Below are 18733 nucleotides of genomic sequence, written 5' to 3'. Positions count from 1 at the left end.
CTTCCTTGTTTACCAAGACCCTAATGTGCTGTGCTGAAACAGAAGGGCTCTTTACCGTTTTAGTTAGATTTAGGAACCTGCTGTGGCTTCTACATTTTTGTTTTCCTTACCCCCTCCTTAATCATTCCCTGAGAGTAGGAAAAAGGGGTAAAAGATTGATTTCTTCTTTTTTTTTTTTTTTCCATCTTAGTTATTTTTGGCCACACCAGGTGGTTTGCGGGATCTTAGTTCCCCGACCAGGGATTGAACGCAGGCCCACGGCAGTGAAAGCGCCGTGTCTTAACCACTGTACTGCCAGGGAATTCCCAAAGATTGATTTCTTATTGCTGCGAATAATGCTCCTCTTTGAAGAAGGCAGGAGAGGATGACTGGTCAGCTTTAGTTTTAAGTATGTAAGTTTAAATCCTGCCACACCATATTATTAGTGAGTGGTATCACTGTTTACCAATAATGGAAACTCAACCTTTCCCATCTGTAAGGTATTTCTTTCTTTTAAAAAATTATTTTATCTTTAGGTTGTTTACTTGAGTGACTGAGTTGAAGCTGTTGACTAGAGTTAATACTCTAATTACTAGATTCCGACTATCTACCTGACTGAATAACTTTAATTACTTTACTAGTCATGTATAGCCTTTGACAATGTTTTTTATCTTTGGTAAAATTAGTATATAATGTTTTTTGAAGATCCCTTCCAATTCCAAACACCGTGATTCTGGTAGTAGCAGAACACTACCTGTTCTGTCAGGTATGTGTCAGTTATTATTTTTGGTAGGACTTGAGGAAATGATGCTTTTTGCCAGTTTGTTTAAGTGCTACTTGTTTTAGACCTTAGTTTGGCCAGAATAAATGCCTATAATTGCAGTCTCTTAAAAATGTAAGGGAACACAGAAGTCTTGTTGAACATCTTACTTCGTGTAAACCATCGCTTTTGTATATTTTTAGCATAGAAAATATTCTTTTGCTAATACTCTTATACTCAGGTACCACTAAAGTTTTTTTTTTTTTTAAGTGGTAAATGTGTGTGTGCAGAAAGACTTAAAAACTTAATGCAGTCTTGCAAATAAATACCATATATAGAAAATCTATAAGTCCATGGAAAATTTTAATCACCATGCCTTTTTGGGGGTGTCAAAACAAAACAAACATTTGCCCTGACTTAAAAAGTGGTGGTCATTTAACAAAGGTAAACTTTGAAGGATAGATACAGTTTGAAAAGGAATATAAGAAGTCAGAGTTTTTAGGTGCTTCTTATGTTTGAGTTACACACCCAATAACTTTATCTCATTTAATCTTCGTGATAACTTGAAAGGTAGGTATGTTGTACTGTTTTACACCAAAATGTTAAGTAACTTGGCCAAAGTGATGCCGTAGTAGGATCCCAGTCTGTCCCTAAGCTCTACTGAGTTGATTCTTAGAGGCAGGGATACAAAGGACTTTGAGGGACGGGGTAAAATAACCTGGAGAAAGAGCATTAAGTATGATCTTTGAAGACAAGTGAGTAATTGGAAGTAGAGGAAGATAGTGTGAGGAAGGTAGTTTGGTGTATGGTGGAGGGAATGGAATACCAGCCAGCAGGAGTTGGTATGTGGGGATGTGTTGTGTAAGTTTTGAGCCAGGCAAGTAACTGGATAAAAAAAAAGTATTTTAGGGGGATTAATCTGGTAGTAGTGTGCAGAAAGAAAGAGTAGAGAGAGTCAGTCCGTGTAGAAGATTGTATATGGTGATATGACTGTGAATTAGGGGAGAGCCATAGGTATAGAAAAGAAACTGAAATAAGAAGGAAAGGCCCACAAAGGAAAGGAGAGGCAGTAATAACTTAGTAGTATCATATTTGGATGAATGAGGAAATTGGTACATAGTGATGTATCTGACAAACTGAAAGTGAAGCTTTCAAATAACTGATGAATATGTGAAAGAAAGACAACTCTTTACAGTTTCTTAGCATAGAATTTAAATCCAGCAAATATGCATATTATCATTTTTGATGTTACCTCTGATTAACAAGTAGAAAATTGTTATAGTATCTTGACAGATGATTGCTTTCTCATCTAAGTGTACAGTAATCTGTATACATAGTAAAAGTGTAAATTGAAATTGATCGTTACTGATCTAATTATATCATTAACGTATTTTCCTTCACCAATGATCTTGTTATTGTATCTAATTGTAGAAGTTATTGAATGAACTCATCATAATAAAAGAACTCAATTTAGTACCCCTATTAAAGCTTTGTAATGGCTAATGGGTTATGTTGGAACTGATTAAAATTATGCAAGGTTACCTTACTGTAGACTGTAAATAATAGAAAATGGACTCTTTTCCAGGCCATTCATGTTGTTTTATTATTATATATCTTTTACAACTGTATGCTTTTGAGGAAAAGATTATCCTAAAAGAATGTTTAATAAGCAGCCACAGAGTACTTAATAGCGTATGTGGTGCTGAAGAATTTAAAGAGATTAAATCCTACCCAAGTTGTGTCTCCCCTGAAGGTTATTGATTCTTGGAGGAAGGGCTTTGAGGAAATAGCTAATAAACCTATTTGGAGCTAAGCATGATTTTGTTGTATTTTAATTTCAGCAAGTGCTTAGTACATACTGTGTACAGGCACTTAACGAGATGAATTAAGAGGTCTAGGGTGATTTCTGCTTACCTAGGGTTGTCTTTCTGGAAAAGATGAAAGCATATTGGATTCTAAGCTGTTGGAAAGGATTTGGAAGGAGCATGAGTTCACCCAAGGCCGTTGGTAGTGAAGGAATGAAGAACTGGGTGAAACCGAGAGGAGGACTTGCCTGACTGGAAGAGGGACAGTGTATGTTAGAATGCCCAGCTTTTTCAACAGAATATAAACGCCTTCCAAGAACGCATTCGTTTCCTAAAGTGAACTGTTATGGGCCAGTTTGCTTCCCTTCTAATATTGGAAAAAACGAATCGTGCAAACATCCTCTCAAAAGGCTCGCTTTTGAATTTTTGTGTGTGTGTAAGTGGTTAATGTGAAAAGTGAAACCAATTTAATTGGTTTCTAATTATTTTGTGTGGATTTTGTTTTGTATTTACTGACATTTATAAGTGCTTTAAAAATGTGAGTCCTGATTCTTTTTTTGTCTTCTCACATTTTTATGTTACATTACAATGCTTACCAAACAGTAGTATTTACCAGACTTCTTATGCTTTGGATAGTATTTTGAAAAGGTAGCAATATTTGCTTTCCGTGTGCTCTCAGTCACTGAGCAACATTTTGGTTTCCTTCACTATACCATACCTAAGAATAGTTCAGTTGTCACCTTTTCTAAGCTAAGACTTACCTCCTCTTTATCCTTTGGGTACTTATTATATATAATAGAGCCATTCTTTTATCTTTATTATATGTAACAGTACTTCAGCAGTAGATATTATCAACTAATAAATGATATCTCTGCTGAAAATTATTTAAATTTCAAGTTGTGTGAAATAAATATCCATTGAAGAAAGTTAATTTGCAGTTAAATTTACTTTACTTGATTATAATTGTAGTAGAAGAAACAAGATAAACAAATAGATCTGAACCACTAGAAGAATTCAAAGAGGTAGGTGAGGCCTGTAGTTTGAGGAAAAGTTAAATGTAAGGAAGAGAAGTTCAGTGGGTAGATTTGAGAGGAGCTTATGGTGGTTCAGAAACTGGCTGGATCACACAGTGGTCAGAAAGAGGTTTCAGCTTGAGACTGGTGCTTGATTGATAGACTTATTCTTAGACTTGTTTTGCAAGAAAATTGTTAAGGCATAAGGGTGAGCTATTTTTATGTAATTAGATTAAAAGGTAACCAACTTCGGTGTAGGTACAGTGAGAATAAAATGCCTAATGGTTAAATTTAATAACCATAATTTGTTATTAGTAATTAAAAATGTTTTCATTTTGGGGAGAGTTAAAACTATATTTCTAAGTCTTAATTACTGCACTCAAAGTTAACATAATAAGGGGTTCCACAGGAACAGTTAAAAGATACAGGTTTTCAAGATAAGGACAAATTATAGTAGTTGCTTCTCACCTTTATCAATTTTGACTTATTACTTCAATCATCTGACTTGTGAGAATATGAAAAATCATAGCACTTAATTTTTTTGTTCATTTTTTTATTGTAAAATTTACATAAAATTTATTTTAAACATTTTTTAGTGTACAATTCAGTGACATTGAGTATATTAACAGTGTTTTATTTTTAAAAATATTTGTTTATTTATTTATTTATGGCTGCACTGGGTCTTTGTTGCTGCGCATGGGCTTTCTTTAGTTGCGGCGAGCAGGGGCTGCTCTTTGTTGCGGTGCGTGGGCTTCTCATTGCGGTGGCTTCTCTTGTTGTGGAGCACGGGCTCTAGGCGCGTGGGCTTCAGTAGTTGTGGCATGCGGGCTCAGTAGTTGTGGTGCACGGGCTTAGTTGCTCTGCGGCATGCGGGATCTTCCCGGACCAGGGATTGAACCCGTGTCCCCTGCATTGGCAGGTGGATTCTTAACCACTGCGCCACCAGGTAATTCCCTTCACAGTGTGTTAGAGCCATCACCAGTATCCATTTCCAGAACTTTTTCATCGTCTTAAGTCTGTACTCATTAAACAGTGACTCCCCATTCTCCCCTTCTTCCCAGCTTCTGGTAACCTCTATTCTACTTTCTGTCTGTATGAATTTAGCCACTCTAGGTACCCCGTATAAGTAGAATCATACAATATTATTCCTTTTTGTGGTTTGCCACTTGATTTTTTAAAAAATGAGTTGCAATAATTATAGTTGAACATAAAGTTTTTAATATAATTTTTTATAGTGCTTTGTAGATATTTCGTATTTAAGTCTAAGAACGATATGACCATTATTATTGCTTAGTGCATGTTTGAGTATTATAGGGAGTCTTATATGAATTACGTACTTCTTTCATACTCTTAACATTGGCTCTGCTAACTCGTCTCAATCATTTCTAGTGGTCATAAAACGAGAATTTGTAGCTTTTAAGAAGTCACAAATCTTTATTGCCTGATAGCCTGTGACAGGATCTCTTAGAGGTTTATGAAATCATAAGTCTAAGCGCAGGTTTTTTTTCCTTGAAAACTCTGGTGGTCACAATTCCAGAATTTATCATTCAGGTCAGTCTTGAAAGAAGTAATTGCAACAAAACAGATTCTTGATTATCCTTTATGTCAGTGTTTAAGAACAGAGACAACATAAAGGTGGATTTGAGGTCCTCAGAAGATATTAGAAAATGAAGACAGTGACAGGTATATAGTGGATTAAAAAATTAACATCAAGTCTGGGGAAAATTAAAATTGGACTTTAATAAAGATGGGAATATCTCAGATGATGTATCTCAGTATTTAGAAAATGTCATTATATTTAAGATTGTCTAAATGATTGTGTTCAAAATTTATTTTCTTTCATGGCGTAACCTCATGTAATAGAGATCATTGGGCAAAATTTTTGCTGTCCTTTTTTTAATCAAAGTTATTTCCAAAAACTCAAGTCAGAATGCTACTCAACCATGTGTCTACTAATGGGAGCATCTACTGTGTATTTGCCTCAGTGCTGCCATCCAGTGATTATTGTGGAGATCTCAACGTGGTGCTTAAGGCAGCCTAGGGCAACCCATGACACAGGGTACAATTTAAGTGCCTCCTGCCACAGATCTCCCCCTACTTTTGAGAAATTGAATGGCAGTAGGTTGCTGTGACAGAAATCTTAACTTAGTTATTGAGGCCGTGAAATCACTTGGTGAGATTACTTGGAAACAGTAGAGCATTTTTATATTATTAAAATTATTATTGAGCTGTGTATAGCTTTATCAGGCTCATAACCAACTCATTGTTCTTTCTAAGATACTGTTTTTCTTATTATTACCAGTTTTTCAAGGTACTTTGATTAATGTATTGAACAACACTTCTCAAATGCATATTACATGCTAGGCGCTGTTCTTAGTACTAGGAATACAGTCCTCAACAAACAGAAATCAGAGCCTTCATGGAGTTTACATTTAGTGGGGGACAAATGATAAGATACACATACACACACAATATATTAATTAGTGAAAAGGGTTAAGGAGAAAATATAAAGCAAGGCAGGGGATTATGAATTATTGTAGCTGGTGAGTTGCTTTGAAGTGTTGGAGGACACAGAAAGCCTTACTGAGAAGGTGACTTTTGCGTAGAGATCGGAAGGATCTAGGGAAGAGCTTTCCAGATAGAAGGAAAGCAAATGCAAAGGCCTGGAACAATTGACTTGTAAAGAAAGAGCAAGCAAGGAGGCTGGAGTAGAAAGTGAGAGGGAGAGAGCAATAGGAGATTAGGTCAGAGAGGCCACTGTGGGCTTGTGTGGGGGGGGTACAGGTCACGTGGGGCCTTTAAGCTGGAAGTGCTTGGGCTGGATGGAGAGTTTGGGGCACCAAGCGACTGCTCTGATTTACCTTCTAACAGGCTCACTCTGTGTTTAACGGTGTGTAAAGTCATTTGCTACAGTTTTTTTTCTTGTTTTATTAGCTGTAGGAGTAAGTTTACTTTACATAGATATGAGAACAATCAGAAATAAGGACTACGTTTGGACAGTTCTGGGAACAGTGATTATATTGCATATCGTGTATCTCTATACATATTTTAAAAAACTTTACTCGTGGATTATCAATTGTTCTTATTTTATCTTTGTGATACAGGATAATTGAAATCAGCTGGTAGAGTTTTACTTGGAAAATGTTACGAATATCACTACCCCAGTACATTTCAGGTTCAAATCTTACAGTGAACACAATGTAGTGTTAGCTTTTCTCACTGATTTTCATGCTCAGTGATATTTTGGGAATGAGAATTATCTGGAGTTGTAATTTTTTACACACGTCACGATATGGTTAGGCATATGCTAAAACAAATCACAAAGTTAACTGATTAGCAGTTCTATTTGATCAACACAGAAAACCTCAGATTTATTTTGTAACCTAGATGATTTATTTAAACCACTTTTTTGCTTCTAGTTCATCAGCTAAAATGACTCATCCTCAAAGTACTGTTACTCTTTCCCAAATTGCACTTAAAAAATGCCCTGAAAATAATTTTTTTAAAAACCCCTGAAATTATCAATTAGTTAAAATATCACGATCACTGTTGGTAATAGTATTTCTTTATGGATTCAATTTTGTTTTGGTAGCTAAAATATTTATTATTTTTATGCTTGGTCCTGTGACGTCAAAGAATAAACATCTTCAGTGTACAGTGTTTAGTTCAAGGAAATTATGGCTGTACTGCCATGTGTTACTGAAAAGTATCTGTCTGTATAAAATTTGAGTCTGTTTGGACCAGTGTCTTTAATTGACTTAACAAATTGCTTTCCAGCCTGTCTTATTTTCACACTGTAAATACCAATACTGTTTAAACTTTTTATTGCTGATAATAATCAAATTGTTTTGTGTAGGGAGTAGGCAAGGCCTAAGACTGTGGTCGTTTGATAAGTACCAGAATAACTGAGTTGCACCGCCTGCACAGCTGCAAGTTAACCATGCAGCCAGTATGTCTAAATCACTGCCCACCCCTTTCCTCCAACTTTAACGAAGGACTTGCATGAACTCAGTTATTTTGTTTGCGGTAGACAAAATCTAGTAATGTGGAGCAGTGATCATATATGAAAAATACTAACGGCAGTAATATTACAGGGAACATACAGGAACATATGGGGATAGTTTTGGTAAAGATTTCTTAGGTATGATTTTAAATAACATTTCTGCCATTAAGAACTTTATTGTCTGGTTCTAGATGACAAAGATATATGCTTGAAGACACAGATTACTGCATAGTTTTGCTTTTTTAAGACTACATTTCCTATACTGAAGAATAACAATTTGTTTTTCAGACTTCCTCTTTTCTTCATCCTTGCATGTTTGCTTCCTTAAGTATGATCTAATCTATCCCTCAGAAGTAGCAGCAGATTAACTTAATATCTGTTAATTACGGTAACTAAATTTGAATTATGATACTATTCCTGCTCTGCCCTGTAGCTTCTTATTGTAACACAGGTTTCTCCAGCTCCAAGACTGCAGGTTATACAGGATTCTTTATCTGAACCCAGCTTTGTTTCTTTTTTAGCCAGACTGCTGAAATGATACACTGCACTTTATGTGAAAGTGGAACCACTAGTCTACCAGTAGCAGATCCTTACATTGGACTGTGTCCATATCTTCCTAGTGGAGCTACTTTTCCATACTCTTATCCCTATTTTAAAAAGAGGGTGGGTGGGGAGAGACCCAAGAAGACAAGTTGATACACAGTCCTTGATCTTTACCACTTCTCAGATGATTGTTGTTCTCTTATTGAACAAGTTCTGACATGAAGTTCTTCCCACCATGAGCTCTGATTGTGTGTGTGTGCAGGCGGGTGGTGGGGAGAGCTGTCATTTACCAATATTCTTTTCTCTAAAACTTAAAAAAGTTTTTGCAAAACTTTCCTATCTTGGGCACAGTCATCATTTTTGCTGAGTTGAACACACGTATATGATTCTTCTAAGATCATGCTTTCCCAGCTTTTTGACTTCTTTCATTGTCTTCAATTTTACTTTCTTCTGCTTTCAACTGGAATGTAAAACTCTTTGAAAGTGCGAGCTTTGTCTTTCTCACCGTTGTACCCTCAATTGTCTAGAATAGTGTTTACTAAATGTTAAAGAATTCATGCACATTTGCTATTTGGGGTTTTCTTTATTAGCAAGAACTTCATACGTAGGAAATCAGAAACTCTAACACTCCTCTGCTAACCACAATCTTTAGTCTTTCTACTTTTCTGTTTCTTTTACTTTCTACTGGACCTTTATTTCCATTTGATCAGGATTCCTATGGGTCCTTAACTCAGACTTTCAGTTTGTCAAGCCCTGTTCTGCTTGTGATGTCCAGCCTTAACTTTGTGGCCCACTATTGTAGAAATATTTGCATTTGCATTCTGGGGAATTCCCACCCTTTAGCTTATCTTGTCAATATACAGTTCTCTGATTTTGTGAGTCCAAGGCTTCCGAGGTGTTAAGGAAAGTTGTACAGCTGTCTTGATTGGAAATACTACAAATTGATTCTCTCCTATCTTAGCTTTGTGGTTAGGGCTGATTGACAGTTTTATTTTCTATCACAAAGTGATTCCCTATCACTTTCCACGCAGATTTTCAGACTTTTCTGCTCTCTGTAAATGCCCAAACCCATACCTATCTACTTCTCTTTAAGCAAAAACATAGCCTTCTATTTTAGTGAAAATATAGAGGCCACTTTGCAGGGATTCCATCAGCTTTTCTCTTCTGTATTTCAAATTTATTCTATGTTAATACATACTTTGCTGATTCTGTCTTGCCTGAGGAATGTGTGTCCATTTCCATTTTGATAGGAGGTTTTTCTGTTGTTGTTGTTACCTCTGTTCTTAAACCCAGACAGTCTCACCTCTCAGTTTTCTCTGTCAGTTATCACTTTCTCATGGTCTGTCTAGCCAATCCCTGTCCCACTTGTAGCAGGTGATTTTACTTCCTATTTTCCAGAAATAATGAGGCTATTGGAATTGAGCATCCTCGACTTTTCCCTGTTCCCACCATCCCACCTACAAGCAGGATGCATCTACACCATTCTGTCTGTGAAGGCCAGTCCCTTTACCTATGCTTACAAATCCATTCTCTTTTCTAAGCCAGTGTTTTCCAGTAGAACTTTGTGTAATGATGAAATAGTTCTATATTTTTGCTGTCCAAAACTGTAGTCAGTAGCCACATGTGACTCCTGGGCAATTTAAATGTAGCTAGTATGACTGAGGGATTAAATTAGTTTTATTTTAAATTTAAATAGCCACATATTGTAGTGCCTGCCATATTGAACAGTGTAGCTCTAATCCTTACTACATAATATGTTCCTGTTATTTCTTGTTTCTTGAATCTCTTTGACCATGTGTGTCTTCTCTTCCACATTTAAATAGGTTTAGTCTTTCTCATTTGAAATAACTAGAACACATCAAAACCCTTTGTCATTTCCTTTTAGCTGTCTCCTGTCTACTCTCTGTCCCTGCATGGCAGCTTGTTGGTTCCTGTGACTTCAGTTCTTATCCTGTCACTGAGAAGGGCTTTGTCTTAGTGAGGTCTCCAGCTATTTCTCAGTTGTAGAATCCAGTAGTTACTTTATCTTCCCAACATTGATTTTTGATTGCTCTCTGCTTCTTGAAATTCTTGTGTCATCACTTCTCTTGGTTCTGTTTTGTCTTCTTGGTCCTTTCTGGCCTGCTTTTCCTCTGATGCTTCTAAATGTTGCTGCTCTTCTATCCCGACTTTGTCTCACTTCTCCACTCCCCTCCCTTTACTCTCTACCCCTTCCACCCACTCCACTTACCTCCACCCTCTCACTGGGCATTGTCAGTTATCACTTGCACGCTCATGTCTTTTAAATCTATCTCTAGCCTCTTTTCTAAGTTCCAAACTTCACTGTCTAAATCACCATCGGTATTTCTTTCAGAATATTCCAGAGTATATTGAGTATATTGAGTACCACAGTCCTACTCAATAGATGTTCATAATTAAATTTAACTTTCTAATTAAAATATATATTCAGAAAAGTACACAGATTGTAAGTGTATGCCTTAATTCCTAATTAAGATCCATGAAACCATCATCCAGGTCAAGAAAAGTAACATTATTTATACCTCAGAAGTCCCTCTCCAATTCATTACCTCTTTCTTTCTCCCTAAAGGTAATCACTATCCTGACTTATAATAATATAGAGCTATTTTTGAACTTTATATAAATAAAATGATATATTATGTATTCTTCTGGGTCTATTCTTTGGCTGTTGTTTGTGATATGTTGTTGACTGTAACTTGTTTATTTTCATTACTGTTTAATGTTCTACTGTATGGATATAGCATAATTTATTTGTGTAACCATTCATTGATAGTTATTTGGGTAGTTTTTATTTGAGTAGATTTTGGTGTTATGAATAATGCTGCTCTGCTCATTTTTGTGTATGCTTTATTATATATTGTGTGTATGTACTTCGTTTGGGTATATAGCCAGGAGTGGAAGTGCAGGATCATATGGTGTGCTGTGTTTATTTTTAGTAGTTTTCAGAGTGGTTTTGTCAATTTATATTCCTGTCGGCAGTGTAAGAGAGTTTCTTTTGTTCCACTTTCTTGCCAGTACTTACTGTTGCCAGTCTTCATAATTTTAGCCTTCCTTGAAGATCTGCTTCCTTGGTGGCTAGTGAGGTTGAGCATCTTTTCGTATGTTTATTGGCCACTTGTATATCACATATGTATTTTCTGTTGTGAAGTACCTGTTGAAGTCTTCTGTCTGTCTTTTCCTTATTGACATGTACGAGTTCTTTGTATATACAGTACCGGATATGAACATTTGTTGGTTAAATGTGAGTTAATATCTTCCATTCTGTGGCTTGCCTCTTCACTTCTTTAATGGTGTCTTTCTAGTCTTGCGTCCTTCTTACTGTGTTCCCTACCCCAAATCAATTAGCCAGCAGTTCCTGCCAGTTACACCTTTAAACACCTCTTTTGTCTCTTCTCCAGTCCTTTCATCAGTGCCTTAATGCAGGCCCTTGTTACTCAGGGCCTGGATCATAGATCATATCCCTTCCCGTCCATTTCCAACCACGTACAGAGTGACTTTTCTAAACTTCAAATCTTACTCATATCATTCCTCTGTTAAAATCTTCTCGTGGTACTTAGAGGCTACAGCATAAAGCTTAAGCCTCTTGACCTTGCTTCTGCCTTCTTTAGAGGTTACTTCAAGTTTCTACTCCTGGATGAAGTCTTTCCCGACTTTATTCCCTGGTTCCTTTTCATATTTCTTTTTAAAGAAAGGATGTGGTTGTCTTTACCACAGGCACAGTTGTTAAGACAGCTTCCTGCTGTTCATCTCTCATTTTATCTCTTGGCTGAGCAGTACTGTTAGTTTGCTTGTGTTGGACGTTTTTACGTTGATGTACCATCCAACTCTCTGATTAGTCTATTTCCTTTTCAGGCTTTTTCCTCTGCCAGTCCCTTAAGTATTGATGTTCTGACCTTGGCTTTCTTCTTTCCACCTGTTCTCCATGGGAGGACTCATCAGCTCTGATGGCCTTACTGCCATTTTGTATGTGCAGTCAGCCCTCAAGGTATCTGCAGGGTCCGGGTTCCAGATTCAACTGACTAAGAGCCACGGTTGGTTGAATTCAAGGATGTGGAACCTGCGGATATGGAGGGCTGACTGTCTATGACTTCCAGATTTTTATTTCCAGACCACCTTTTCTCTTGAACTCCAGATCCATGGGCATTGCCCCTTTGATGTTTCTTAGGCATTTTAAGCTCATTAAGTCCCAAACTAAGCTCATACCTCCCAACTCCCAAATCCAATTCTGTATGATTCTGTATTTTCTTTGAACATCCCCTTCAGGTATGCCTGCCTGTCAGATACCTCTGTGAAGCCTTTCCCTGATACCACTTTTCCCTACTTGATCACTTCTTCCTTTGTTTCCCTATCATGGTACCTGCAAACATCTGTTCTCCCCTGTAGACTAAAAGCATCTTGAGGGGTTTGTATCACTGTCCTGCACAATGCTTAGCATAAGTAGTTGAGAGGTGACTGAGAGTACCTCCAACTAAACACACCTGAAATCAGATTCATCATCCCTTTGCTTTCCTCCTGGTTTTCTTCTTTAAAATGACTCACCTTTCGCAGTTAATGACATCACCATCTTTGCAGTTAAGTTAGTCATGTTTAATTCCTTTTCTGTCACTTCCACAACTAGCTGGTTTCTGAGTCCATAGCTATGTTTTCCTATTCCATTCCCTTAGCTTCGGTTCAGGTTCTTACCTTGTCTTCACCAGACTATTGCAATCCCTGTTTAAATGTTCTACCTATCTTTAGGTTTTCCCCAGTTTGTCTTTGTTATTGCTACTGGAATTATTTTTGTCAAATACAGTTGATCATCTCTTGGTTCAGTAACCTGTTCGTCTTTTCTTGAGGATAAAGTCCAAGTTCTTTATAAGACATTCAGTGGCAGTCTTAAAGAACTGGTCTAGTCTTCCTCCCTCCGCTTATCACGGAAGCCATATCCTTTAAGCACTAGCCTTGGCAGACTGCAAACCGAAGTTCACCTTGTTTATACTACCTGTATTGCCTTTCTCTCCATCCAGTGCTGTGGAGGAACCTAGAGACCTAGCTTTAAACCTGCTTTTAACAATTAGTATCTGTTGTCCTTGGACAAGCTTCTCAAGATACCATAACACACACGTATTAAGTACTGGCACTTAGTATGTGTTACCTTCCTCGTTCAACCCTTCTCTTCCAAACCACAGTTGGAATTTATCCTTCCCATTTGTACAGAGCTCTTACTGTTACCTTTCATTATGCTTATTAAACATCTTATTTTTCTCCTACATCACATGCCTTTTAAGGGCTGATACTATGATTTCTTGTGCTTAATTCAGTTGAATTTTTCATTCTTAGGTAATGGATTTGCTTTGCCTAATCCACACTGTATCATTTAGTTTCTAAGTGACCAACATGATTGGGATATGATTTTTTGGACCAAACTTGTCACTACGGGGACCGTTTGTAAAGGCCCAGCCAAAGCAGCTTGGTAAAAACTCACCTACTTTGTTGGAAATTTAGGAGGGGGATACATTTGTCCCAAAGTCATATGTAACTCTCGAAGGAATTTACAACTGTAATTGTAATGTCTTTTTATTTATACTAAAAAAAAGCCCCAGTACCTGAGTGAATTGTGTTTTTCTTTACAGCCAGTTGCTGAACCAATCCCCATCTGTAGTTTCTGTCTTGGTACAAAAGACCAAAACCGAGAAAAGAAGCCAGAGGAACTAATCTCCTGTGCAGACTGCGGCAACAGTGGTATGTAGCCCTTGTGTCCTTGTGACAGGTGCCCTCAGGCGAGAGGATGTTTGACTGGAGTTTGTACCCTTGGTCCTTAAGAAAGGAACATTTTAATTTGATTCTGGTTTTAGGTACCTGAGATGAGCTTCTAGATGAGGGAGGGATTTAAATGTATAGTTGAAATGTTTTATTCGGTTAAGTTAAATCAGGCCTCAGCTGTTACTGTTGTTTTTATAAAAAGCTTTCCATAGACTTATTTTTTTCTGTTGGTCTTTATATTTCATTGTCAAACATCTGTTCGAATCACAGCAATCAGTTAGAAGTTATTGCTGGTTTCTTTAATAATCACTACTTATCTTTCTTGATTTATGCCTCAGGCTTCATGAATAGAACCAGGATGATAACAGATTTGTTTTTCTTGATAGAAACTTACATATGTCACATTGGGAAATAGAGCGTTGACACTGCAATTTAGTGAGCTGTGTGAAACTCTGGGCTCTAAAAAAGGTTTTGCAAAGAGTCTCCTAATTTGTCAATTCCAGAGATAGTCTTGGTCTGCATTTTAAGAACTTACGCGACTTTGCAGTATCTTTAATCATTGGCTTAATGGTCAGTGTTTTATACCAGTGACAAATAGGATTTAGTCCATAAAGCAGAGAACACACTACATACTTCAAGGGGAGAGGAATTTAATACTAGAATCAGGTTTTTGTGAGATCGTTGGAAGGGCTGAAGAGGCAAGCTCTGGACTGGGCCTCAAGGACTGATTTCCTGGGACATTGCAGAACTGGCCCACCAGGGAGCCACTGCATCTGCCTCCATCTGGAAAAGGTGGAAGTGGGAAGTACTGCAGAACCGTTGAGTTCTGTAGCTGGTGCTGAAATGCTGAATTCGGCCATTGTCACAACTGCTTCTGGATAGCCATGAAGGTGGAGAGTTATGAAACTGGCGTTTTCATAACTTTTCATTAGAAAACAGTATCAGGAAGAAGATGGTCTTTGCTTCATTACTACCTTTCAGAAATCACCCAAACACATCCCATTGGTAGAATTTAATTCGTATCTAGAGCCTAACTGCAAGAGAGTCTGGGAAGTATAGTCTTCAGCTTTTCGGTTGTTATGTATAGAAGGCATTAGAAGGAGGTGGGAAGAGATCGAGTAGTGGTGACCATATTCAGCATAATACCACAAACCAAAATGAATTCTGGGTGGGTTTCACAGTTAAATATAAACCATAAAATCCTAAAAGGTTAGACAAAAATATAGTGACATGTCATACAATACAGTGATTTCCAAACTATTTTAGTAATGGAACCCTTAAGAAATCTTATGAGAACTCAAATATATAAAACAGGTAAAAATGAATCTGGTTTAGGTGAGGTAGGAATGAAATGGGAGCAGGGAGAGGGTTGTGTTATAGCCCTGCCTTCTGAGAAGCATTATATTTGAGGTGGTCTCTGAGTTTCTGTAAGATAGGGAAGAGCGTACTTTGAAAATCTTACTGTAGAGGGGACTTTTAAAGAACTAGTAAGATAAATAACTATTAGTTACCCTTGCTATAGAAATAAATTACTACAGAACTTAGCAGCTAAAAGCAACAACAAACATTGTTTATTTCATGTTGTTTCTTTGGGTCAGGAATTAGGGAGTGGCTTATCTGGGTGGTTTTGATTTGGGATCTTTCATGAGGTTGCAATTAAGATTGCAGGTCCTGTGCTTGTGTCATCTGAAGGCTTTCATGGTGACTCATTTACCTGGCTGGCAAGTTAATGCTGCCTGTTGACAGGAAGCCTCAGCTCTTTGCCCTGTGGACCTTCCCATAGGGCTGCATGAGTGTCCACAGGTGGCGGCTGATTCCCCCAAGCAGGTATCTGAGAGAAAGAGCAAGGTGGAATTGGCAGCATCTCTTATACTTACCTTGGAAGTCACGCTGTCATTTCAGCAGTATCCTGTTTGGTGTGGGAGAGAACTACACAAGGGCGTGAACTGGTGTTGTTACCAGGAGGGCTGCTTGGAGCTTGGCTATCAGAATAACCAAGGAAGAAAGTATGGACATGGTCAAGTATATGAAATTTGGTACTTTTCAAATTGAGAACTAAAATACCCCAAATTTTAAAAAGCAAGAATTGTTTGAGAAAAACAATTGCATTAAATATGGCAAGGGGCCAAAAGCTCTAAAGTATAGAGCGTGTGCTTACATTTCTAAGCGTGAAGTCTGGGGGCAGAGCCTATGAATAGGCAGTTCACACGAGAGAAAGTTAAGAGTTGAGCGTGTGAAAAATGTTCTACCCAAATAATAATAGGAGCGCACACCAAAGCAGCAGCGAAGTGTTATTTTATAGCTTTTATAGAGCTCGAAAGATAAGAGAGCCCAAACTGGAGCTGATAAAATTGCAGTAAAATATTTGTGCTTTGCTGGTGGCACTGGGTATTATATCATAGGATTTGAAGCATGTTTTGGCAGTGCAAGTCTACCTCTCAAGCTATAACAATGTTTATTTCATCTCACTCACCAGGTCCTCTTTCAGGAATTTATTCTCAGGAATTAACTTAAAAGAAGGAAAGAATCTATCATCATGAAACAATTCACTTTAGTGATCTAATAACTGTTACGGGTAATTGTCTAAATATTTGCAACAGGGAAATGGTCAGGTAGGTTATAGTGTGTCAAGTCAGTGGAATATAATCAGTTTAAGGAATGTAAATATAAAGTTTGCTTGAATAAAATAATGGAGAAAAGCAAAACAAAGCCGTATATATTCTATAATTAAAACCATGCAAGGGCTTTAGTTACTTTTCAAAGGAAGAGTAGGACACGAAAGTGGCTGTTCTAGGATGATGAGATTATGGGTGAGGCTTTTACACCTCTTCCATTTTCCTTGGATGTTAGTGATGTTTTGATGATAAATTTCTTATCATCTCTTAAAAGAGAAAATTATTTAGGGATAGAAGAGAGAGGAGAGAAGATAATTTAACCAACCCTTTCTCTCACTGAAGAAAAATAAACATAACGAATTTTTAGAGGAAAGGGATAAATCTTTTCAGAGTTGAGAGCAAATTGGCTACCCTAAGTTTTTGAGAATCAAACTGATACTAACTTTTGGGAGAGGAAACATTTTTTTCTGTTACTATTAATTTTGATCACAGTAGAAATATTGCTTAGGTTTTAGTTTTAGCTTGAGTGCCTTAAATCATGAGCACATAACTCACTTTTAAATGGTGGGATTTTTAAAATATATTTTTTAGTTATAAAAGTAACACATGTTATTGTTTTAAAAATGAGAGCACAGAAGGGTATAAAGTAAAATGTAAAATCCTTTTCCTGCAAAATATTTATAGCTCTATATCCTAGGATGTTACAGTTGTAAACAGTTTTTGTGTTATTCTTCCAGAAATGGCCCAGGCATGTTTTGTATTCGTATGCATGGGAGCATGTGTACACACATAGTGCTTTAATTAATGCAGGCTTAATAAAAGTTTGGAGTTCGTCAAGTTTTTTATAATCAAATTGGGGAGGGTGATGTATTTAGCACGCATAAACCTGAATTGAGTGCCCAGTCCTGATGAGGCGTGTGTGGCAAGCTTCCAGGGGCTTCTTGTTTTCCTTGATGTTTTGATTTAAGAAAATTGCCTTTTTCTACCTCATTCCTTTAATACAGTTACAAAATGATTCTTGATTGTTTCGTTTGCGAACTTTCCCCTTATTAGGTCATCCATCCTGTTTAAAGTTTTCCCCCGAGCTAACGGTTAGAGTGAAGGCCTTACGGTGGCAGTGCATCGAGTGTAAAACGTGCAGCTCCTGTCGCGATCAAGGCAAAAATGCAGTGAGTATCTTCGTCTTCCAATGTGAATATTTCATTTAGAAGTAGAATGTACAACTGGCATTTTCCTCTTAAGTATGGTTGGTTATTTTCAGTCACTTGGTCCAGCAGAATTTAGAACAGTAGCTCCTTCAAGTTACACATCATTAGTTTAGAATACTTGCTCATTGACACTTGGATGATTTCTAGGTAGTTGCTGAAGCACCTTAATTGTATGTTTGCAGAGAGACTAGCTACGTTAAAGAAATACTCGTGAAATTTGTTTGAGTAATATGGAGGTATTCATTTAGGGATGGTCAGTTATATTAATTACAGTCATCTGTTTCTCTTCTTTTATTAAAACAGACTAAAGTTAGCTTGTATCTGGCTACTGGATAAACTTAAAAGTAATGAAACTTTAGTTTTTATTAAAGATGGATGAAGCAAAACTTTTTGCTAACTCAGGCTGTCCGTTTACTCAACTAATAAAAATTAAGGGAACTTTTATTATTATGGTAACTCATCTTCTTTATGGAAAGGAGCTTCCTAGGTTTCATGAAGTCGTGATCCTGACATGTTTCACAAGGTTGAACCAAACTGTTCTTTCTCTCCTTTAGGATAACATGCTCTTTTGTGATTCCTGTGACCGAGGTTTTCACATGGAGTGTTGTGATCCGCCACTCACCCGGATGCCAAAAGGTAAGAAATACTTTCTGAAATCAGTCTGGCAATATAAAGGGGCAGGTTAGTGAAAGCGCTTTTTAATCTGCTTTGTTAAGATGAGAGAATAATTTGCATCTTTCTATTTGGTGTTGTGTAAGTAGAAAGAGAGCGAGCAGTCACCCTAAAGGTGGGGATAGTCTTTCTGTTTAGGCATCCTAACATTCTTATGTGGTGTGGATTTATTATTAGTTTCCTCTGTTTTCATTATTTAAGTATCCATGGAGGGTGAAGGTGTTCATTTATAATTTTTTGCCAACTCTCTATAGCTAGAGGGCAAAATACTTGCCTTATGTAATAGTTTGAAATATCTGTTTCTTGAAAGGAAGAAGTGAAGTTGTATTAGGTCATGTTGATTATATCACAGCTCATCACTTTTGAGGGGCCTAA

General features: G+C 37.2%; 1 protein-coding gene across 1 annotated transcript in view; it reads left to right on the top strand.

The window, feature by feature from the left end:
* KAT6A (lysine acetyltransferase 6A) overlaps positions 1-18733 on the top strand; it is a 108808-nt gene that overhangs the window by 41400 nt on the left and 48675 nt on the right. The window contains exons 3-5 of the mRNA XM_036838496.1: positions 13734-13842; positions 17532-17647; positions 18241-18322. Of these exons, the coding sequence (XP_036694391.1) occupies positions 13734-13842; positions 17532-17647; positions 18241-18322 (307 nt within the window). The remainder of the gene's footprint in view (positions 1-13733; positions 13843-17531; positions 17648-18240; positions 18323-18733) is intronic.

The sequence above is a fragment of the Balaenoptera musculus genome, chromosome 21 (genome assembly GCF_009873245.2).
Source record: "Balaenoptera musculus isolate JJ_BM4_2016_0621 chromosome 21, mBalMus1.pri.v3, whole genome shotgun sequence".
NCBI classification, from domain to species: Eukaryota; Metazoa; Chordata; class Mammalia; order Artiodactyla; family Balaenopteridae; genus Balaenoptera; species Balaenoptera musculus.
This window is presented reverse-complemented; position numbering and strand designations above follow the sequence as displayed.